This window comes from Hyla sarda, chromosome 1, assembly GCF_029499605.1.
Source record: "Hyla sarda isolate aHylSar1 chromosome 1, aHylSar1.hap1, whole genome shotgun sequence".
Taxonomy (NCBI): Eukaryota; Metazoa; Chordata; class Amphibia; order Anura; family Hylidae; genus Hyla; species Hyla sarda.
The window spans coordinates 28,432,369-28,457,430 of NC_079189.1; the positions used below are offsets into that span (position 1 = coordinate 28,432,369).

General features: G+C 46.5%; 1 protein-coding gene across 1 annotated transcript in view; it reads right to left on the reverse strand.

Annotated features, from left to right (window-relative positions):
- Positions 1-25,062, reverse strand: part of LOC130275334 (uncharacterized) — a 116,763-nt gene that overhangs the window by 85,852 nt on the left and 5,849 nt on the right. Inside the window, exon 2 of the mRNA XM_056523584.1 lies at positions 10,574-10,699. Coding sequence (XP_056379559.1) covers positions 10,574-10,699 — 126 coding nt within the window. The remainder of the gene's footprint in view (positions 1-10,573; positions 10,700-25,062) is intronic.

Genomic DNA, 25,062 nt, shown 5'->3' on the forward strand with positions numbered 1-25,062 from the left:
TTGCGGACGTTCGCGGTTTGCGAACCGAAAATTTTATGTTCGCGACATCACTACTGAGCACTAAAAGCCATTGTCACCTGCTATCAGTGCCTAATAATACTGTACTGGGCTCTACTACACAGAGATTCTGTACTGCTGCAGTTGGTTGTACAACAACTATAAAGCTAACAGGGGCCAGTTAGGGTGAGCACAAAAAGCCATAGTCACCTGATTACAGTGCCTAACACAGGTTGCGTAGCAGATCTTATTGTCCTCTCATAAGTGTAACCTGTGCGTACATAGGTGGTGTATGTTTTTTTATTCTAAAAACAAATTTTGGCCTGGTTATTGTGAAAGGCCAGCCAAAGCTACACCCTTGTTCCTGTAGTTTTATACAGTTTTAAGCGGAGTGTATTGTCCAGCTCTCATAGTTGTAAACTGTATGTACACCTACGTGGTGTATGTTATTTTTTTTTCCTGAAAAAATTATTTTGGTCTAATTACTGTGAAAGGCCAGCCAAAGCTACCCACTTGTTTCTGTAGTCTTATACAGTTTGTAGTGGAGCGCATAGTCCTCCTCTCATAAGTTAAAACTGTACGTGCACCTATGTGGTGTAGTTTTTTTTTCCCTGAAAAACTAATTTGGTCCTAGGTACTGTGAAAGGCCAGCCAACGCTACACCCTTGTTTCTGTAGCCTTATACAGTTTTAAGCGGAGCTTATTGTCCACCTCTCATCAGTGTAAACTGTAAGTACACCAACATGGTGTAGTTTTTTTTTCTTCCTGAAAAACTAATTTTGGCCTAGTTACTGTGAAAGGCCAGCCAATGCTACCCACTTGTTTCTGTAGCCTTATACAGTTTGTAGTGGAGCGCATAGTCCTGCTCTCAAAAGTTGAAATTGTACGTTGGTTTCTTTTTTTTCCTGAAAAACTAATTTGGGCCTAGTTATTCTGAAAGGCCAGCCGAAGCTACACCTTTGTTTCTGTAGTCTAATACAGTATTAAGTTTATTGGAGCGCATTGTCCTCCTCTCATAAGTGTATCATATATGCAGTCAGCTGGTGTATAATTATGTTAGGCAGAGAAGTGCCAGGATGTGCACAGAGAAGTGGCAGAGGCCTAAATTCATCAGGCGCAGGCAGAGGTCACAGCAGAGTAGGGGCGTGTTGCAGCAGGAGTAACAGCGAGAGGTCTGAGCTCCCTGTGTCAGCTAGCAGTCGTGTCTTGACCAGCAACCCAGCAGCTGTGATTGATTGGTTCACTCGGTCATCCACTTCATCCCAAGTGACTTCCGACAACCCCAGTCAACAATCGGTGGGTTCCTCCGACTCAACCGTCAGTTGGCATGTCAGTTGGCTGCTGCCACCTCCAGGCTCTGTCATTCTGATCTGTGGCAGGATCAGAATAGTACTTGAGGCATTTAGACAGAAGAAAACGGTCTGGGTCATTATGCCCCATTATGGTCTCCTCATGCTGCTGCCACCTCCTGGCTGTGTCATTGTGCCACCATATGGTCTCCTCATGCTGTTGGCACATTAAATGAAACTTTAAAATGTTAAATCTGTATAAAATCTTCAATTAAAATTTTACAAATATCTTTAATCTTTTCAATTGTGAGGACATATGGTCTTGTCGGGCTGCTGACACATCTAGGCTCTGTCATTGCGCTGCCATGCGACTCATTGTTATATTGGGTTTTGTGCTCATACAGTATTAGTTGAAAGTAAACACTTCGGGCACCTGGGACATTAAACTTGTGAATCTAATCAAAATCTTCAATTTAAATAAAAAAAAAATCTCTTCAATCTTTTAACCTCTTAAGGACTCAGGGCGTACCTGTACGCCCTGAGCCCAGTCCCGGTGTTTCAAACGGGGTCACACCGTGACCCCGCATCACACCGGGTCGGTCCCAGCTGCTGTTCATAGCTGGGACCCTGGGCTAACAGCTCGCGGCACCGATCGTTCTACCGCGCGCTTCTAATCCTTCAGACGCGCCGATCAAAGTTGACCGCCGTGTCTGAAAGTGAAAGTAAACACTTCCCAGCAGCTCAGTCGGGCTGATCGGGACATCGCGATACAATCGCGATGTTCCGCCCAACCCAATACTCCTATCCATACTCCCTAGACACATACCCTGACCTGCGGCGCGTTTAATACACTTTTTCCTCTTGGCAGCTAGAACTGTGATACCAAGGCTGTGGAAGTCACCTACACCCCCCACTGTGTCGCCCTGGCTTAGAGAGGTCTCACATCTATGTAGAATGGAGGAACTGCTCGCAGACTCCTGAAATCACGTTGTCAGATTCTACGCCCTATGGCACTCTTGGATGAACTTTGTATCCTCCAGCGATTTCACGACCCTGCACCTTGGTGAGTTACCCGCCCACTCTCCTGCTACTTGCCTCTCCTAAACACCAGAATGGATTGACGTACTGTACCCTGGGGTCGCCAGCAAAAGCCCATGGCGTGAGGTAATCATACTACTTGTACTTGACCTTTGTTCTTCCCCTTCTCTTCTCTATCCCAGTTTTTCTACCTAACCCTGCCCCGGTTCCCTTTTCCTCCTGCTCCTTGTCCCTTTCCCCCTTCCCCTGTCTTACACTAGGCAAACTAAGGGGTTGCTCTCTTTCCTTTGCTCTACAAATTTAACCGAGTGGCTGTCACTGGTCCCATACCCTTCACCTGAGCAGGGACCCCAATAGCGTATCACCTGTAACTGCCTGATGGGCTCCCAAACCCGCAAGACCTGAGTTCCTCTTTACAGTTAGTGTGCCGATCTTGTTGTTTGTATTGCGCAGGACAGTTATGTATTTTAGTCTTGCCCTCATGATTCTTAGTGCAGTTTTATCCAATTCCCATAGGGCCCTGACTCCTTTACTTGGGTCTTGTGATCAACCCTATGTTTGTGTCTCTTTTGCCATTTTCTTATATTACTGTGTATGTTTCTTTGAATAGCTTTGAATAAACTTTACTTTGAAAAAAAAATTGCGATGTTCCAATCAGCTAGGACGCAAGCAGAGGTCTCCTTACCTGTCTCTGCGGCGTCCGATCGGGGTTTGATTGCTCCAAGCCTGAGCTACAGGCTTGAGCAATCAAGCCCCTATCTTGCTGATCCCTGCAAAGCTATGGCTTTGCAGAGATCAGCATGAGAGATCAGTGTGTGCAGTGCTATAGCCCCCTATGGGAGCTATAACACTGCAAAAAAAAAAAAGTGGAAAACAAAAGTTAACAAAGGTCATTTAACCCCTTCCCTAATAAAAGTTTGAATCACCCCCTTTTCCCATGAAAAAAAACAGTATAAATAAAAATAAACATATGTGGTGTTACGCCGAGCCCTACGGGTCCCTGTTCCTCCCCGGAGCGCTCACGGCGTCTCTCTCCCTGCAGCGCCCCGGTCGGTCCCGCTGACCGGGAGCGCTGCACTGACATGGCCGTCGGGGATGCGATTCGCACAGCGGGATGCGCCCGCTCGCGAATCGCATCCCAAGTCCCTTACCCGTCCCGGTCCCCTGCTGTGATGTGCTGGCGCGCGCGGCTCCGCTCTCTAGGGCGCGCGCGCGCCAGCTCTCTGAGACTTAAAGGGCCAGTGCACCAATGATTGGTGCCTGGCCCAATTAGCTTAATTGGCTTCCACCTGCTCCCTGGCTATATCACATCACTTCCCCTGCACTCCCTTGCCGGATCTTGTTGCCTTGTGCCAGTGAAAGCGTTTAGTGTTGTCCAAAGCCTGTGTTACCTGAACTCCTGCTATCCATCTTGACTACGAACCTTGCCGCCTGCCCCGACCTTCTGCTACGTCTGACCTTGCCTCTGCCTAGTCCTTCTGTCCCACGCCTTCTCAGCAGTCAGCGAGGTTGAGCCGTTGCTAGTGGATACGACCTGGTTGCTACTGCCGCAGCAAGACCATCCCGCTTTGCGGCGGGCTCTGGTGAACACCAGTAGCCTCTTAGAACCGGTCCACCAGCACGGTCCACGCCAATCCCTCGCTGACACAGAGGATCCACTACCTGTAAGCCGAATCGTGACATGTGGTATCGCCGCGCACGGAAATGTCCGAACTACAAAAATGTATCGATAATTAAATCGCACGGTCAATAGCGTACTCGCAAAAAAAATTCTAAAGTCCAAAAAAGCATATTTTTGGTAACTTTTTACATCATGAAAAAATGAATAAAAAATGATCAAAAAGTCAGATCAATATAAAAATAGTACCGATAAAAACTTCAGAACACGGCGCAAAAAATGAGTCCTCATACCGGCCCGTACGCGGAAAAATAAAAAAGTTATAGGGGTTAGAAGATGAGAATTTTTAACATATACATTTTCCTGCATGTACCGTATTTATCGGCGTATAACACGCACTTTTTAGGCTACAATTTTTAGCCTAAAGTCTATGTGCGTGTTATAAGCCGATACACCCCCAGGAAAGGCAGGGGGAGAGAGGCCGTCGCTGCCCGCTTCTCTCCCCCTGCCTTTCCTGGGGTCTAGAGCCCTGCTGCCGGCCCTTCTCACCCCCTGGCTATCGGCGCCGCTGCCCATTCTGTCCCGCTGACTATCAGAAGCGGCGCCGACAGCCAGGGGGAGAGAAGGGGCAGCGGCACCCATTCCCGGCGCCGCTGCCCCGTTGCCTCCCCCCATCCCCGGTGGCATAATTACCTTTTGCCGGGGTCAGGTCCGCGCTGCTGCAGGCCTCCGGCATGCGTCACCGGCGTCGTTGCTATGCGCTGCACGGCGCGGCGCATGACGTCAGTGCGCCGCGCCGTGCATAGCAACGACGCAGGGGACGCACGCCGGAGGCCTGCAGCAGCGCGGACCTGACCCCGGCAAAAGGTAATTATGCCACCGGGGATGGGGGGAGGCAACGGGGCAGCGGCGCCGGCAATGGGTGCCGCTGCCCCTTCTCTCCCCCTGGCTGTCGGCGCCGCTTCTCTCCCCCTGGCTATCGGCGCCGGCAATGGGGCGCCAGCACCGATAGTCAGGGGGACAGAACGGGCAGCGGCGCCGATAGCCAGGGGGTGAGAAGGGCCGGCAGCAGGGCTCTAGACCCCAGGAAAGGCAGGGGGAGAGAAGCGGGCAAGGACGGCCTCTCTCCCCCTGCCTTTCCTGGGGGTGTATCGGCGTATACACGCGCACACACGCGCACACACGCACCCTCATTTTACCGTGGATATTTGGGTAAAAAACTTTTTTTACCCAAATATCCTTGGTAAAATGAGGGTGCGTGTTATAGGCCGGTGCGTGGTATACCCCGATAAATACGGTAGTTATGATTTTTTTTCCGAAGTACGACAATATCCAACCTATATAAGTAGGGTATCATTTTAACCATATGGACTTACAGAATAAAGATACGGTGTTATTGTTACCAAAAAATGCACTGCGTAGAAACAGAAGCCCCCCAAATTTACAAAATTACATTTTTTCTTCAATATTGTCGCACAATTAATTTGTTTTCCGTTTCGCCGTGGATTTTTGGGTAAAATGACTAATGTCATTGCAAAGAAGAATTGGTGATGCAAAAAATAAGCCATCACATTGAATTTTATGTACAAAATTGAAAGCGTTATGATTTTTAGAAGGTGATGTGGAAAAAATGAAAATGCAAAAACGGAAAAACGATGAGTCCTTAAGGGGTTAAATTGTGAGGCCCTATGGTCATCGTCATATATTACCTGTGGAATTACCACAAGAATCCAATTAAACAGATTAGAGCGAAAACAATGAACCATAACTGATTAAATGAAACATTTGCACTTTCACAGTTGGGGGGCGCTGAGAGGCAGGGGCTGGAATAGGTGGTAACTTGACTGGCGGAGGACCGCTAGCTTGATTTTAAGATACAAGTACGAGCTTTTTCACTGCAGCCAATTCTAGCTTTATGCACCCACTTATCAAATGGCATAGAAGGTGAATGTGCTCCTGTTTAAGTTGCTGGTGCTGCAGTCCCTCCCTTTTCAAGTGGACACTCACAGCATGGGGGTGTGCTGAGAGGCAGGGGCTGGGGCAGGTGGTAGCTGGGCTTGTGGTTGATCGCCAGCTCGATTTTAAGATACAACTAGGAGCTGTGCCATAGTTTACCCTGCAGCAATTATACACTATTGGAGCTGGAATTACTGCAGCTGCTGGCACCAGACTTGCCCTCCAATGGGTTCTCAAAAAAGGATTTAAGGTTTTCTCATTCCAATTACCAGGCTCTGTCGTTGTGCCGCCATGTAATCTCCTCATGCTGCTGGCACATTTAACTTGTGAATCTATTCAAAATCTTCTATTTAAATTCAAAAAATCATATAATTACTGAAAGAATCCAATGAAACAGGTTGGAGCGATAACAATGAACCATAACTGATTAAGTAAAACATTTGCAGTTCCACACAGAGTAGGACAGTCTGGGGGGAGGAGCGGGGGAGCTGAGAGGCCGGGGCTGGAACAGGTGGTAGCTCCCCTTGCAGCAGACCGCCAGCTCAATGCTCACCAGAATGGGTCCTCAAAAAAGGATTTTTTAAAAATGTAAGTAAATTCAAATAAAATAAAATAAAAATTGAGTTTAAAAAAATCTCTTTAATCTCTCCAATTATGACGCTATATGGTCTCCCGACCCTGCAGCCACATCCAGACGCTCTGCGGCAGTGATTCTAAAAGCGATGCCTGTAATCTGCATGTCATGCTGAATAACAGTATTATTTCACTAACACAGCACACTCCCTATGTGTGTTACAAGGCAAAGTCTTCTGCACCCCTATTGAAGTTCTCTGTAGCCCAGAAATAGACGTATTTCTTTTTAAATTGCTCATCTCTATTTATCATGTTAATGCACTTTATTATATTTTCTATATGCACTGTATATTATGTTATGTATGTCCTGTGCCTTTAAGAGCAAGAGAAGCAGCGTTAACCAGGTGACTCTGTCTGCCCAATGGGAACCCCTAAATTCTCAGGTATATAGTGTAGGGGGTAGGAGTTGCTTCAGTCTAGCTCCAGAGCTCAAGCTGAGTACAGTGTGGAAAGGAGGAGGAAGACGTGTGTGGAGAAATCCTGAGGGAAGCCTGCATGGGAAATTTACAGTTTCTAATCTCAAATCAGTATTATTCAAGCACCATAAGTCCCAGCAAGGCAACATGGATACCAAGGGTTACATCGCATCCCTTCTACTTTCCTCTATATTGTTTGTCTAATACCAATTGCACCTGCCCAGTAAAAGACAGTTATCTTTAACCAGACGTCAGTGTTTCTCAACTACCCCCCCCCCCCCCCCCCCCGTGTCTGTCCCAGAAGAAACTGTCTCCACCTTGGACCGTGTTTAGGCTAACAGTGCCTTGGCATCACAAAGTGATAAGAATTCCTTGCACCCTCGTGTAACCATACAAGACTTTGCTCGTGCTGCCCCAGTTCTCTGGAATATAATCCCCGAACCATCAGACTTTTACTCAATCTCCACAGTTTTAAATGAGACATAAAGACACATCTCTTCATGCAGGTCAATAACATCCTATACTTGGTATTCCATACTATCAATATGTCCCTCCACTATCCTTCGACTGTCTCTCACTACGCTCTATGCACTCTAGACACCCAGAGATTCCCTAGTAACTGGTTCACTGTCCTTTATATGATCTTTATTATTTATAAAACATAGTTGGACTTTCTAAGGCTAGGTTCACACGGCCGATTGCATCCGACCCGTTAATGGTCAGATTGGCTCTTTTTTTTTTTTTTTTTAAGGGAACCAATCATCCGATTTTACTTGGCAAAGCATTCTATAGGGTAAAATCTTTATCCTCACCATCCCCAGGGGACGCTCCTGCCCCCAGGGATGATGAGGATATGAACTTATAAACCAGATACCACCGCCGCCGTAAGTAGTCCCCTGGGTGGGGAACTCCTCTCACCTAGTCCCGTCCCTTCAGCCAACAGCGACGCCCTCTCGGCTTGATTAACGATCGCTCTGCAGAGCGATGACGCAGCCCATCAAGCAGAGGGGGCGTCACTGCCGGCCGAAGTAATGGGACTAGGTGAGAGGAGCTTTCTGCCCAGGGGACTACTTACGGGTGCGGCGGTAACCAGTTTATAAGTTCATATCCTCATCATCCCTGGGGGCAGGAGCGTCCCCCAGGCATGGTGAGGATAAAGATTTTACCCTATATAACACATTGCAAAGTGTTATATAGTGTAAAATCGGATGATTGGCTCCCTTTAAAAGCTGATTGGACCTAGAAACAGGTCGGATGCAGACGGCTACTACCGGGTCATGATGGACCCGATTCACTTGCATGGGATCCGTTGGTGACCCGGTAATTTTACAGGATTTTAGCCGAGAAAAAAATAGAGCTTGCACTATTTTTTTTATGCTAAACTCCAGTCCTTCTGGCCGGATTGCCAACAGAACTCTGAATAGCGGCAATGTAAACGAGGCCTTATCAATGAAGCACTTTCTGTCTTTTGTTTCCCCCCATTCCTCCTAGTCTGCAAGTTTTCGCGACCCTCATCCCTCCTCTTTGCATTTTTAGGGTGTAATATTGTTATATTGGATTGATTTTAGTTCTACCCCCAACATTGTAAACAGCTGTGGAACTGTTGGCCCTATATGCATTAATATTATTATAGACATAAAATAGAAAAAAATAAAAAATTTTACCTCTAAATCTCTTACCTCTCCAGCACCGTTTTGGTGTCCCCAGCTGGGCCTGCAGTGATGACATCATCTACATCAGTGGTCTCAAACTGTGGCCCTCTAAATGTTGCAAAACTTCAACTCCCAGCATGCCCAGACAGCCAGCAGCTGTCTGGACATGCTGGGAGTTGAAGTTTGCATGACGGGAGTTGAAGTTTTGCAAGATCTTAAAGGGGTTCCAGTTTGAGACCACTGATGTACATTGTTCACATACTGCAGCCAATCACTGGCACCAGAAGTCAAAAGCAAGCAAAATCTGCTGAGGCCAGTGATTGGCTGGAGTCATGTGACCTGTGTACATGATGTCATCAATGCAGGCCGGCCCAATGGGAGGCAACAGAATGATGGCAACCCTGGAACTATGGCTATTTTATCCCTATTACAGTGTATACATCATCTTCTAAAACTCTATAAACTCATATGAGGTGCTAGGCACCTATGTTGCCAAAATAGGGGTCACAGGACCCCCGTTCTCTTACTATTAAACATTTACAACATATCCGGTGGAATATGGTTATATTTCTGCAAACTAGAAACAGCTTGCCACATCTGTATACTGTAGGTTGTTTATTTCCTCTCCGCATCTACATGTAATGTAGTCTACAACATCTAATAGCCACGCTGTCAGATCTATCGTCCGCCTCATCCAATTTACCTAATTACTGCAGCTCCACAAATAGTTTTTAAACGATGAAGACCGGGGGTTGCCAAAGCCTTACTGAAAGCCAAATGTACAAAATAATAAGGAGCGGGAGGAATGGAGGACAATTTGCACAGTATAAGTCAGCTCTATAACTGCCGATGTTGACATTGCTGCTAATTTTCCATAATGAGTTTTGTACTTGGCATTTTCTAGTTGTTTTTAACTTTGAAGGGTCCTATAATTGGACAATGTCCTCCAGCAGTGAACAGGTTAATTAAGAAATGCTGATTATAGTTGTCATCCCTCAGAACGGCTTCCTTCTTTTAAAACTAATGAAAAAGTCTATTAAATAATTAAGAAAGACAATTGTGTCTTGTGAAGAAACAAATCCTCAGCTTTAATTTTGCATTGTAATAGGTGGAACTGTGATGAAAAAAACAAACATAAAAACATGTAAAAGAAAAAACTAACATAAAACGTAAAAAAAAAAAAAAAAAAGTTAAAGTGTAAAAATAAGAAAAACACACTCATATACATAAATGTGTCCACGCTTACCTTTTAGTAACCTTATATTAGTTAATTAAATTTGTCGAATTTGTCGAATTAAATGATTTTTAAAAACCTGCCTGCCCTTCATAGGGTGACCAGGTGATGTTAGGGCTGCCACTGCTGTTATTTAGCTTTTTGGGGTCCCCTCTATGGTGCTATTTCTCATTCTCTCCATTTGAGTAAGCGGGACCAGAGGTGAACAGTTTGTCAGTAGTACTCGTACAGTTTCTTTCTCCCTTAGTTGCCTGGACAATCATAACTCAACACTGCACAAACTCCACTCTGCCATGCCATGATATAGGTCTGTTGATAGTCTATTGAACAGGCTTGAACTTTGCTGGTGATTGACACAGTACACTACTATACATGGTATGTATGGAGAGATTGAGTTACTGATGCAAGGTGCTGTGTGAGCAGAAATGACGAAACAGCAGCGCAGCAAGGAAGGGGTAACACTAAGAATGGAGCTGCTGCTGAAGAAAAGCCTGTAGACTAAACAGAGGGCAAGAGGGAGAATAGATACAGGAAGCAGCGCTATGTTCATATAGCAGCAGTGCAGCAAGGAAGGGATTATACTAAGCATGAAGCTGCTGCTGCTGCTGAAGACAAGACTGTAGACTAAACAGGACAAGAGGGAGATTAGATTCAGGAAGCGCACTTTGTTAATACAGCAGAAGAGCAACAAGGAAGGGGTTACACTAAAACTGATGAGATGAGAGGGAAGCCATGTTTACCTTTTTAGGGACAGTGAGGATCCTCTTGAGAACAGACAGGTACACAGTCTTTGTCTCTCTTTCCCTGTCCAGCATATAGCACATGCTAAGCTCTGACCCCAATTCCTGTGTTTTGCCTTGCTCTGTCTGTTACTAGAGAAGATTTTTTATTAGAATTAATTTACAAATATGTTTAACTTTCTTGCACCAGTTGATTTACAAAAAAATGTCTTTCAGTGGAGTACCCCTTAAAAAAAAAAAAGGGCACATATTTAAAAGAATTTTGCTTTGTTTGCACCATGTTAGACAATTTATTTAAAGGAGTGTGACCTCAGGAAAGGGCTTAAAATTATCTTTACATACTTACTGTTGATGCGTTCTTATTAACCAACAAAATAAATGTAACAATATCTTTAACGGTATCTTTTTATCAAAGGAGATTGATACAGATTGATAAAACAAAATATAATAAATAAGCTACATATACCTCAAGATGGCGCTGTTTAAAAATGCAACTCGTATGTAAAAAAAAATACAACACTCACACACTGATGACAAAACAAAAAAGTTAAATTTCTTGGAGTGCGACAATAAGGAAATGAAGAAAAAGAAAATTGCTGCTCGAGGCCAATGAATAGGCAGACTTTAAAGCTTCAAACGCTGAACATACTGGCTGCATGAAACATTCTTTAAAGGGGTACTCCGCTGCAGGACATCCTTTGTATAGGGGATAAGATGTCTGATCTTCCACAACATCCAGTGTTATAAACATAGGCTAGATTCCTGCGGCAGTGGTCATGACATCACGACCACGCCTTCACATGCCGTCACGCCACGCCCCCTCCATTCATGTCTATGGGAGGGGGCGTGTCGGCATGAATGAAGGAGGGCAGGGCGTGGCGTGACGATAGATGGGGCGTGGCCATGACAGCACGATTATGGCCACCGGCTCCGAGTGTTCAGAACAAAATGTTTTGCGTCGTATCTGTGATTAGTTTATTTGCTATGAAATAAAAAAGATGAGTGGGGATTACATAACTTTTGGGAGTTGCTTGTTAACCAAAACGGCTGCCTGGCATAAATGGTAGCCAAAATTGATACCAGTAAATGTATTAAGAGGCCACTATCTAGGTGTGAAGGAGGCCTTAAAAAAAAATTTTTAAGAATAATTTATAGTAATAATAACAACAACAACAACAATATTCATAATAGTAATTAAACAATCATCTTAATTGTAATAATACAAATAATGACAATAGTCATAAAACTAATACAATTTATTATAATTAATAAAAATAATAACAATAATAATAACAAGCATAATAATAGCATTCATAATAGTAGTAATAGCAATTATAATAATAATAACAATTAATAATTAAATTAATTGTAAAAATAATAGTGCTAATCATAAAAATAACAAAAAATTATAATAATAATCTTAATGTCTTAAATGTAATAACTGCAGCACTAATAATAGCAGTTGTACTAATCAGTATTCGAATATTATTATTGTTATTAATATTATTAATATTATTTTATATTATTATTATTATTAGCATCATTCTACCATATTTATTATTATTATTAATTTAATATATTTCAAGATAAAACTGATATACAGTATTACAAAACAAATGTCAACCAGACTTGGAATAAATAAACATTTTGAAACGCAAAAGGCCAAGCGTATTATAGGGGAGTAAATTTCCTTATCTACCTTTGGCGGAGATACTGCTCGGAGAAGATAGTGAGAATATATAAGTGATTCTTAGAACATCATACAAAAACGTTATTGATTTTTTTTTTCCTCACTTGCTGTTCAACCGCAGATAAAAATCACTTGAAATTTCTGAGGATTTCAGTTATCTAATTTCGAGCCTTTGCCACTCTGCGGAATATGAGCGTTGACAAGGCGACATTTTAGAATGGAGCTATCTGCTGGAAAATCTGAATATGCCGCTACATGGGGAGGAGAAGGGGGATATTTTGATAGCTTGTTTTTGAGACTCATTTATTTTTACGGTCCCTGGTAACAAGACGGTGCTCTCTGAACAATTTATTTGGAGAAAATGCCCATAAAATATCTTTTGCTGCTATTTCCTTGCAGAACACTGATTTGATTTGCTAGGCTGTGGACTTAAGGTCTTAGAATATGGAGATAAGGCTCTTACGGTGGTAAATGTCTTGTCATATCGTTGTGGGTATCCACCTGTTGCAAAACTCTGGGATAGGCCAATATCTGCTCAGTGGGGGCTGACATCCAACACCCCACTGATCAGCTGATGGCCAGAACCATGGTTCCAACAATACAGATTGAACAGAAATTAAAGCAGGAGCCTCCATACTTAGAGCTGAGCGAGCTTTCCGAAAATGTTCGGCTCACTGCGAACCAGCATTGAAAGGGTTAAGTTGTGCTGCTGCTTTTTGTCCCAGTAAACCAGCAAATCCGCTGGTTTCCTGTAACATCTTGCTGGACTGAGCGTAATGCGCTGGCCCAGCAAGAAATGAGTTAATTAGTGCTGCTGAACAGCGCTAGATAACGCCTTGGGGATGTATATACATTATTCAGCCATCTATATGAGAGAGTAATACTTATCATCACATTTTGATCAAAAAGTGCGCTAAGAGCCTCCATTTTTTGACCTAGAGTGCTGTTGCAACTTTCTTTTTTGTACATTTAGTGTTTGCCACAGCAGCGGGCACCTGTGTATTGGGTTGTTGTGCTCTCTATCTTTCCTTTTGTTTATCCTTTTCATCTCGTTGCTGGTCCGGACTACTTCTTGTGTAGCCCTGTCTCTAGTGATTATGTCACAAGGGGCGGAGCTAAACAAGAATGGCCCCCGACCAGCGACTAGATGGTAAGTATCCCGCTTCACTGTATACATTATGCAACCATATAGATGTAGCTGTATAATGTATACAAACCCCTCCCTCCAAGGAGTTAAAGGGGTAGTCCGTCCCTAGACATCTTATTATTATCCAAAGGATAGGGGATAAGATGTCTGACTGCGGGGGTCCCACTGCTGGGGACCCCCGCAATCTCAACTGCGGCACACCAGACATCCGGTGCATGGACCAAACTTCGCTCCGTGCCGGATGAATGCAAATGCGGGACGGAGACTTGTGACGTCACTGCCACGCCCCGCCTGTTACCCTCACGGCCATGCCCCCTCGATGCAAGCCTATGGGAGGGGGTGTGACGGCCATCACGCCCCCTCCCATAGACTTGCATTGAGGGGGCGTAGCCATGACATCACAAGCAGGACACGGCCGTGACATCACGAGCCTCCAGCGATGCACCCAACACTCTAAACAAATGCCTGGTGCAGCAGGGAAATCGCAGGGGTCCCCAGCGGCAGGACCCCCATGATCAGACATCTTATCCCCTATTCTTTGGGTAGGGGATAAGATGTCTAGTAGGGGAGTACCCCTTTAAAGGGGTACTCCAGTGGGAAACCATTTTTTTCAAATGAACTGGTTCTAGAAAGTTAAACAGATTTGTAAATTATTTCTATTAAAAAAATCTTAATACTTCCAGTACGTATCAGCTGCTGTATACTCCAGAGGAAGTTGAGTTGTTCTTTTCAGTCTGACCACAGTGCTCTCTGCTGACACCTCTGTTCATGTCAGGAACAAATCCCCATAGCAAATCTCTCCTGCTCCGGATAGTTCCTGACACGGACAGAGGTATCAGCAGAGAGCATTGTGGTCAGACTGAAAAGAACAGCTCACCTTCCTCTGTAGTATACAGCAGCTGATAAGTACTGGAAGAATTAAGATTATTTGTAATAGAAGTAATTTACAAATCTGTTTAACTTTCTGGCATCAGTTGATTGGAAAAAAAATGTTTTTTCACTGGAGTACCCCTTTAATTGTAGCAGGAGCCCTCCCCCACTTCTATGTCTGCAAAGAGATTTCTGCAAAACTGGTCAGATGCTTTCATGTTTTAAATTTTTTTTAATTTCACTTTATTTTGCCAGCAGGGAATAAATAGGATTCCAAAAATGTGCCATTTTCCACAAAGAAACTTAAATGAGTAATTTCTTGTTATTTTCTCATTTTAACCTTTTATCCATCATTCAATGATTGACTATTTAGAAGCTGTGAGTATTCTGAATTTAAAGGGGGTTTCGTGGCCCTCAAGGCATGGTCAGTGGGGGTACCACCTCTGGGACTTCCATTAGTTGGCAGAAAAAAGTGGATATGGTGCTTCTGGTCCTTAAAGGGGTTCTCCGCTGCCCCAGCGTTCGGAGCATTTAGTTCCGAATGCTGGGTGCGGGCCGCGTGGGTCGTGATGTCACGCCACGCCCCCTCAATGCAAGTCTATGGGACGGGGCATTGTGGCCGCCACGCCCCCTCCCATAGACGTGCATTGAGGGGGCATGGTGTGACATCACGAAAGGCATGGCCATGATGTCACGACCCCCACAGCCCACAACCAGCGTTCTGAACTAAATGTTCTGAACTAAATGTTCTGAACGTTGGGGCTGTAGGGTACCACTTTATAGAGGTATTCCAGCCCAGGCTGCCTGCAGCAATGCATCAATGTGACATATTGAGCGCCGGCCCTGGTCGTCTTCCTGGTGCCATGGCTCCATACAACAAATTTCCACTAATCATTGGCTGTGGAATGACACCTCCACCAGAGTATCCCTTTAAACCAGGAGTTCCCACCATGCTGGGCCTCAAGCTAGGCCTCTCAGCCTGCTCTGCTACACACTACTTATAGGAATGCAGCAAGCAGCTTGAGCAGAACTGCACTTTACCTCTATAGGTCTATTGAAGACTGCAGTGTCTGCGCGAACCTACCGCCGCACTCGGAATCTCTGGGCGGAAGCTTTCTGCCCGGAGATTCCGCAGTGTGAACCCAGCCTAACAGTCCCGGTGTGAGGTGCACAACTGCGCCCCATGCATTTTTACATCGGACCCTCCCCTCAGCTGTTCGGAGATTTCCGAACATACAACGAGGGGAGGGGGAAGGCGGAGATGGGCATGACGCAGTTCTGCACCTCCCCCATCCCGTACACAGCTCTTTCCTCGCCCCCCTCCCCCCCCCCCCTCAGGAGGAGGACATGAGTGTCACGATGCCGGCTGGCAGGTAGTGGACCCTCTGTGCCAGAGAGGGATTGGCGTGGACCGTGCTAGTGGACCGGTTCTAAGCCACTACTGGTTTTCACCAGAGCCCGCCGCAAAGCGGGATGGTCTTGCTGCGGCGGTAGTGACCAGGTCGTATCCACTAGCAACGGCTCACCTCTCTGGCTGCTGAAGATAGGCGCGGTACAAGGGAGTAGGCAGAAGCAAGGTCGGACGTAGCAGAAGGTCGGGGCAGGCAGCAAGGATCGTAGTCAGGGGCAACGGCAGAAGGTCTGGAAACACAGGCAAGGAACACACAAGGAACGCTTTCACTGGCACTAAGGCAACAAGATCCGGCAAGGGAGTGCAAGGGAAGTGAGGTAATATAGGGAAGTGCACAGGTGAAAACCCTAATTGGAACCACTGCGCCAATCAGCGGCGCAGTGGCCCTTTAAATCGCAGAGACCCGGCGCGCGCGCGCCCTAGGGAGCGGGGCCGCGCGCGCCGGGACAGAACAGACGGGGAGCGAGTCAGGTAGGGGAGCCGGGGTGCGCATCGCGAGCGGGCGCTACCCGCATCGCGAATCGCATCCCGGCTGGCAGCAGGATCGCAGCGCCCCGGGTCAGAGGACGTGACCGGAGCGCTGCAGCGGAGGGAGTGAAGCGAGCGCTCCGGGGAGGAGCGGGGACCCGGAGCGCTCGGCGTAACAGTACCCCCCCCCTTGGGTCTCCCCCTCTTCTTGGAGCCTGAGAACCTGAGGAGCAGACTTTTGTCAAGGATGTTGTCCTCAGGTTCCCAGGATCTCTCTTCAGGACCACAACCCTCCCAGTCTACCAAAAAAAAATTTTTCCCTCTGACCTTTTTGGCAGCCAAAATTTCCTTGACCGAGAAGACGTCCGAGGAGCCGGAAACAGGAGTGGGAGGAACAGATTTGGGAGAAAAACGGTTGAGGATGAGTGGTTTGAGAAGAGAGACGTGAAAGGCATTAGGGATACGAAGAGAAGGAGGAAGAAGAAGTTTATAAGAGACAGGATTAATTTGACACAAAATTTTGAAAGGACCAAGATAGCGTGGTCCCAACTTGTAGCTAGGGACACGGAAGCGGACATATTTAGCGGAGAGCCATACCTTGTCTCCAGGGGAAAAAACGGGGGGAGCTCTTCTTTTCTTATCCGCGAACCTCTTCATGCGTGAAGAAGCCTGTAAGAGAGAATTTTGGGTCTCTCTCCATATAATGGAAAGGTCACGAGAAATTTCATCCACAGCGGGCAGACCAGAGGGCAAGGGGGTAGGGAGGGGGGGAAGAGGGTGACGGCCGTACACCACGAAAAATGGGGATTTGGAGGAAGATTCAGAGACCCTGAAGTTATACGAAAATTCGGCCCATGGAAGGAGATCTGCCCAGTCATCCTGGCGGGAGGAAACAAAATGTCGCAAATAATCACCCAGGATCTGGTTAATTCTTTCTACTTGTCCATTGGACTGGGGATGATATGCAGAGGAAAAATTTAATTTAATCTTGAGTTGTTTACAGAGAGCCCTCCAGAATTTAGACACGAATTGGACCCCTCTATCCGAGACAATCTGCGTAGGCAACCCGTGAAGACGAAAAATGTGTACAAAAAATTGTTTAGCCAACTGAGGCGCAGAAGGAAGACCAGGAAGAGGGATGAAATGTGCCATTTTGGAGAATCGATCAACGACCACCCAAATAACGGTGTTGCCACGGGAAGGGGGTAAATCAGTAATAAAATCCATACCAATCAGAGACCAAGGCTGTTCGGGGACAGGCAGAGGATGAAGAAAACCAGCGGGCTTCTGGCGAGGAGTCTTATCCCGGGCACAGATAGTGCAGGCTCGCACAAAGTCCCCAACATCCGTCTCCAGAGTCGGCCACCAATAGAAGCGGGAGATGAGTTGCACAGATTTCTTGATGCCCGCATGACCTGCGAGATGGGAGGAGTGACCCCATTTGAGGATTCCGAGGCGTTGGCGTGGAGAAACAAAGGTCTTTCCTGGAGGAGTCTGCCTGATGGAGGCAGGAGAAGTGGAGATCAGGCAGTCAGGTGGAATGATGTGTTGCGGAGGGAGATCAACTTCTGAGGCATCCGAGGAACGAGAGAGAGCATCGGCCCTAATGTTCTTATCGGCAGGACGAAAGTGAATCTCAAAATTAAATCGGGCAAAGAACAGAGACCACCGGGCCTGGCGAGGATTTAGCCGTTGGGCCGACTGGAGGTAGGAGAGGTTCTTGTGGTCGGTGTAGATAATAACAGGAAATCTTGATCCCTCCAGCAGATGCCTCCATTCCTCAAGTGCTAATTTAATGGCTAGAAGCTCTCGATCCCCGATGGAGTAGTTCCTCTCCGCTGGAGAGAAGGTCCTAGAGAAAAAACCACAAGTGACAGCATGCCCGGAAGGATTTTTTTGTAGAAGAACAGCTCCAGCTCCTACTGAGGAGGCATCAACCTCCAATAGGAAGGGTTTGGAAGGGTCAGGTCTGGAGAGCACGGGAGCCGAAGAAAAGGCAGACTTGAGTCGTTTAAAGGAGTCTTCTGCTTGAGGAGGCCAGGACTTGGGATCAGCATTTTTCTTGGTTAAAGCCACGATAGGAGCCACAATGGTAGAAAAATGTGGAATAAATTGCCTGTAATAATTGGCGAACCCCAAAAAGCGTTGGATAGCACGGAGTCCGGAGGGGCGTGGCCAATTTAAGACGGCAGAGAGTTTGTCTGGATCCATCTGTAGTCCCTGGCCGGAGACCAAATATCCTAGAAAAGGAAGAGATTGGCATTCAAACAGACATTTCTCAATTTTGGCATAGAGTTGGTTGTCACGAAGTCTCTGAAGAACCATACGGACATGCTGGCGGTGTTCTTCTAGATTGGCAGAAAAAATTAGGATATCGTCCAGATATACCACAACACAGGAGTATAACAGATCACGAAAAATTTCATTGACAAAGTCTTGGAAGACGGCAGGGGCATTGCACAGTCCAAAGGGCATGACCAGATACTCAAAGTGTCCATCTCTGGTGTTAAATGCCGTTTTCCACTCGTCCCCCTCTCTGATGCGGATGAGGTTATAGGCGCCTCTTAAGTCCAATTTAGTGAAGATGTGGGCACCTTGGAGGCGATCAAAGAGTTCAGAGATGAGGGGTAAGGGGTAGCGGTTCTTAACCGTGATTTTATTAAGACCGCGGTAGTCAATGCAAGGACGTAGGGAGCCATCTTTTTTGGACACAAAGAAAAATCCGGCTCCGGCAGGAGAGGAGGATTTACGGATAAAGCCCTTTTTTAGATTCTCCTGGACGTATTCGGACATGGCAAGAGTCTCTGGGGCAGAGAGAGGATAAATTCTGCCCCGGGGTGGAGTAGTACCCGGGAGGAGGTCGATAGGGCAATCATAAGGCCTGTGAGGAGGTAGAGTCTCAGCTTGTTTTTTGCAGAAAACATCCGCGAAGTCCATATAGGCCTTAGGGAGACCGGTTACTGGAGGAACCACAGAGTTACGGCAAGGGTTACTGGGAACCGGTTTTAGACAGTTCTTGGAACAAGAGGACCCCCAACTCTTGATCTCCCCAGTGGACCAATCCAGGGTTGGGGAATGAAGTTGAAGCCAGGGAAGTCCAAGGAGAATCTCCGAGGTGCAATTGGGGAGGACCAAAAGTTCAATCCTCTCATGATGAGATCCGATGCTCATAAGAAGGGGCTCCGTGCGGAAACGTATGGTACAGTCCAATCTTTCATTATTTACACAATTGATGTAGAGGGGTCTGGCGAGACTGGTCACTGGGATGTTGAACCTGTTGACGAGAGAGGCCAAAATAAAATTTCCTGCAGATCCAGAGTCCAAGAAGGCCACTGTAGAGAAGGAGAAGGCAGAGGCAGACATCCGCACAGGCACAGTAAGACGTGGAGAAGCAGAGTAGACATCAAGGACTGTCTCACCTTTGTGCGGAGTCAGCGTACGTCTTTCCAGGCGGGGAGGACGGATAGGACAATCCCTCAGGAAGTGTTCGGTACTAGCACAGTACAGGCAGAGGTTCTCCATACGGCGTCGTGTCCTCTCTTGAGGTGTCAGGCGAGACCGGTCGACCTGCATAGCCTCCACGGCGGGAGGCACAGGAACAGATTGCAGGGGACCAGAGGAGAAAGGAGCCGAGGAGACGAAACGCCTCGTGCGAACAGAGTCCATATCTTGGCGGAGTTCCTGACGCCTTTCAGAAAAACGCATGTCAATGCGAGTGGCTAGGTGAATAAGTTCATGTAGATTAGCAGGAATTTCTCGTGCGGCCAGAACATCTTTAATGTTGCTGGATAGGCCTTTTTTGAAGGTCGCGCAGAGGGCCTCATTATTCCAGGACAATTCTGAAGCAAGTGTACGGAATTGTACGGCATACTCGCCAACGGAAGAATTACCCTGGACCAGGTTCAACAGGGCAGTCTCAGCAGAAGAGGCTCGGGCAGGTTCCTCAAAGACACTTCGGATTTCCGAGAAGAAGGAGTGTACAGAGGCAGTGACGGGGTCATTGCGGTCCCAGAGCGGTGTGGCCCATGACAGGGCTTTTCCGGACAGGAGACTGACTACGAAAGCCACCTTAGACCTTTCAGTGGGAAACAGGTCCGACATCATCTCCAGATGCAGGGAACATTGGGAAAGAAAGCCACGGCAAAACTTAGAGTCCCCATCAAATTTATCCGGCAAGGATAAGCGTATCCCAGGAGCGGCCACTCGCTGCGGAGGAGGTGCAGGAGCTGGCGGAGGAGATGACTGCTGAAGCTGTGGTAGCAACTGTTGTAGCATAACGGTCAGTTGAGACAGCTGTTGGCCTTGTTGCGCTATCTGTTGTGACTGCTGGGCGACCACCGTGGTGAGGTCAGCGACAACTGGCAGAGGAACTTCAGCGGGATCCATGGCCGGATCTACTGTCACGATGCCGGCTGGCAGGTAGTGGACCCTCTGTGCCAGAGAGGGATTGGCGTGGACCGTGCTAGTGGACCGGTTCTAAGCCACTACTGGTTTTCACCAGAGCCCGCCGCAAAGCGGGATGGTCTTGCTGCGGCGGTAGTGACCAGGTCGTATCCACTAGCAACGGCTCACCTCTCTGGCTGCTGAAGATAGGCGCGGTACAAGGGAGTAGGCAGAAGCAAGGTCGGACGTAGCAGAAGGTCGGGGCAGGCAGCAAGGATCGTAGTCAGGGGCAACGGCAGAAGGTCTGGAAACACAGGCAAGGAACACACAAGGAACGCTTTCACTGGCACTAAGGCAACAAGATCCGGCAAGGGAGTGCAAGGGAAGTGAGGTAATATAGGGAAGTGCACAGGTGAAAACCCTAATTGGAACCACTGCGCCAATCAGCGGCGCAGTGGCCCTTTAAATCGCAGAGACCCGGCGCGCGCGCGCCCTAGGGAGCGGGGCCGCGCGCGCCGGGACAGAACAGACGGGGAGCGAGTCAGGTAGGGGAGCCGGGGTGCGCATCGCGAGCGGGCGCTACCCGCATCGCGAATCGCATCCCGGCTGGCAGCAGGATCGCAGCGCCCCGGGTCAGAGGACGTGACCGGAGCGCTGCAGCGGAGGGAGTGAAGCGAGCGCTCCGGGGAGGAGCGGGGACCCGGAGCGCTCGGCGTAACAATGAGAATCCCTCTCCTCCTGAGGAAGGTGCATGAAACGTAGCCCCCTGGACTTATATTTACACAATGGCTCAGTCACACAACCACAAGTAGAGATTTTTACAGCCCTGCTCCTAGACGTAGATCAAAATGTTCATCCAGGAGTGGGGCTGTGAAAATCTACATCCTCCTCCCGAGGGGCAGAGGAGGGAGCTGTGTACGGGGCGAGGGAGGTACAGAACTTCATCCTGCCCACCTCTACCTTTCCTCTCCTCTTGCTTTATGTTGTGAAATAACCGTACAGCTAAGGCGAGGGGCCGATGTAAAAATGCACGGGGCGCAGTTTAGCACCTCACTCCGGCACAAGTCCTAACAGAAGAGTATACTGTCACTTTATGGGGTGCACAGAAATTTTTCTCATAAAGTTCAACCATTGCAGAAAACTTCCCAGGTCCTAAATAATAATAATGGCTCTTTCACACAACTTGGTTCCTAATTCTCAGGCAAAAAAATGTCTTGAATATTTGTTCCCGTGCCCCGCCATGCCATGTACACTGGAGGTGAAGGAAATTACCTACAGTAATTTTCCAAGACCAATGTTTTCTCATTGCTCACAGTCCATAAGACTCTCTTTTCCTCCATTCCGACTTATGGGGGCTGAATTAGATCTGCTATTGGGATGGCAGTAGATCCCTTGGTCAGTAGATCCCTTGGTCTGCATACGCGGTGGTCAAAGCTTCGCCCTATGTACTTCATGATACCTCCTCCGCTATTTTATCACTTTCCCTATGCTCCTCGATTGAGAGTGAAATGGTGGAGCGCTCAATGACGCAACAGTTGTGTGTCAGCCCTCGGCTTTTCCTGGACCAGCAGCCATGATAGGTAAGAGAAACATTACACTAGGAAAATTGTCATGGGGAACCTACTAGAGGAGATTGACTCAATCATGTGTAAGATTTACGAACTTCACTGTGATGTTGCCCTTGGTTGGAATGAAGCCCATGACCATAACACTAACCACTGATCCATTATGGTGCCCATTTATACAGAGCAGTTGGCATTTTAGATGCATTGTTTGCCATCATGGTATTATATAGTGCAGTCTGAGTGTTATTCGATGTCTAAGCAGAGGGCAGGCAATGTTTTGATAGCAATACAAGTGATACTGACACCTACAAAACAGCGAAGCGTAGAATCTTCTGCCGATTCATAACCAGAAATCCTATTTGGTTTGATGTCATATCTAATCATACATTGTGTGATGATAGGAATAAATGGCTCATTCCTCTCCTCCAGTTTCTCGATACTTGTCCTTACCCCCTTCATCTGCGGTGACTTATCATGAAGTGCTGCAGATTATTGAGTCTCAAGAACATCTTTACCATCAACAGCAATTTAGAAGCTTTCAGTTTCTGACAGTGAAGGAACAATGAGTTAAGAACCTGTAATTCCAGGCGTAAACATGCTGCACACTTAAGACAAATTGCTTTTCACGTAAAAAAAAAAAAAGGGTATTGTTTTCTTTTAAGATGCAAAAATTCAATTGGTATACGACTAAGTAATGTGCGGAAAATTAATAGTCGGAAACAGAAGTGGTCTGAGGGGTGAATTATTGGCTATGGATTATCACTGGCACCTAAAGGGATCTTACGTTTGAGCTGTACAGTGCCAGGAAAAAGTATTTGCCCCTCTTACTGATTTCTTTAACAGAATAAAAATAACAGTAGTGTCATTTTCTAGAAGAAGGTTGAGATCTAGGTCAAGAAATATATAAGAATATACAGATCTTGCAGAAGCGAATTTACTGAGTAAATATGTGAAGATAGTGTCTGTTACCCTTGTGAGAAATGTCACGGACTCAACTACTTCTCTTTTATTATATTCCTCATAGTGAAGCTCATACGTTTGGTGGCCAAATAAAAGACAAACTAGAGGTTAGATGTATCACTTTGTGATGCCAGGGCACAGTCAACTTACGTGGTCCGAGGATACAACAGCTTCTCCTGGGCCAGACACAGTATAATAAATACACTGATGCCAGGTTATGGATAACTGTGTTTTTACTGATGATCAAGGTAGTAGGTCTTTTACAACACGGAAGTTTGTGCAGTGAGATGGGCAAAGTGGAAGCCGAGAAGAATATCGCCTTTCTGGGAGTTATAGTGGCCGTTGAATGCAGCCTGAAGATTAGTGGCAGAACACGCTGAATGAAAGCTTTAACTTGACTAACTGACTAAAGTAGAGATTTTCTCCACTGAGCTTTTGCTTACCGCCAGGCTTTGACAATTCATCTGCACACCGGGTACTTTTCCTGAGATTTAGGATGGCTGTGGAATTTAGCAGACTTCTTCTCCCTTAGGTTTCTCCTCACCTTGGTAGCTAAAACACACTCTCCTTCTCCTCACTGCAGCTCACACTAGACTGACTAGACTGAGAACCGACTCTCCTTCCCCCCTACAGTACATTAGGGGGTAAGGTTGGGGATCTCCCATTGGAGAGTCAAAGTCACCTAGTCACTCTGTCTCCACCTCTTAAGGGTACAGTCCGTAATGAAATACATAACATAACAATATCACAGAATATAGCAAAGTTAAATAATGAAACAGTGGGCCCAGTAAACAGTAAGAAAGGGTGTCCGAGGCAATCTCTACCCACAGGACAGCCATTGGTGCCGAGACACCATATACTTGGTTGTTCTCCAACTCTATGAGGTTTGCTTTCCACTTCAGACCCCCTATAGGTATCCTCTGCATTCATCTTGTACAGCCTATTTCCCTATAGTATTGATCCAGAAGAAGGCAAAAAAAAGACTCTAGTGCAGTGGTTCCCAAATGGTGTGCAGCCAGGTGTGCCACGGCAGGCCGATGGGGAAGAAGGTGATGGGACAAAGTAGGACCCCTGTGGTGTGTTACTGTCATAGGCGTCCTAGCTCTGAGGTCTCCTGGCGCTTCTGAATTCTAGTGATCCTGCCTGCGGGCACTAGAGGCTGAAAAAGTATTTGAAGGATAGGGGATAAGTCATAGATTGTGGGGGGTCTAACTGTTAGGGGCCCCTGCAATCTCCTGTACAGGGCCATGGCAGTCCGCAGAAAGGGGGCGTTCTGTCCATGTATCCCATAGAGATACATTGAGGGGGCTTGTCAGCTTCCTGCTGGGGACGGCACAGCACTTTCTGCAGACTGCAGCAGCCCTGTACAGGAGATCGCGTGGGGCCCCAGAGGTCGGACCCCCCTCGATCTATAACTTCAGATTGGGGATAAGTTATATTCCACTACAGTACTCCTTTAACAAGTTTGATGACACCTATGACTCTAATGGCAGGACACACCTTACTATTAAAAGTCCCTATTGTCAAGGTATTTCCTATTCTAGGGGTATCATCATTTTTGTCTAGGACAGTTTAATGATTTTTTTTTAATTTGTATTAATTTTCAGTGAATTCTTATTCATTATTATTTTGGTCAGTTTTGTGTTATTTTAGGAGCATTGTGGGTTTTCCGTAAGGGGACCAACAATTCCCCTTTGCATTAGTTGGATTCGCAATGTATATATACACACGATTTATATATGTTTTATTATGTTTTTTGGAACATTTATTTGTGATTTATTGATATTTTATAACAGGAATAAAAACACACAAAATTTTAATCTTTATGCTTTCAATATTTTTGACCGAATGAAGTGAGATTTACTATATTTTGGGAGGAGATTTATCAAAACCTGTCCAGAGAAAAAGTTGCTGAGTTGCCCATAGCAACCAATCGCTTCTTTCATTTTTCAGAGGCCTTTTCAAAAATGAAGCGATCTGATTGGTTACTAAGGG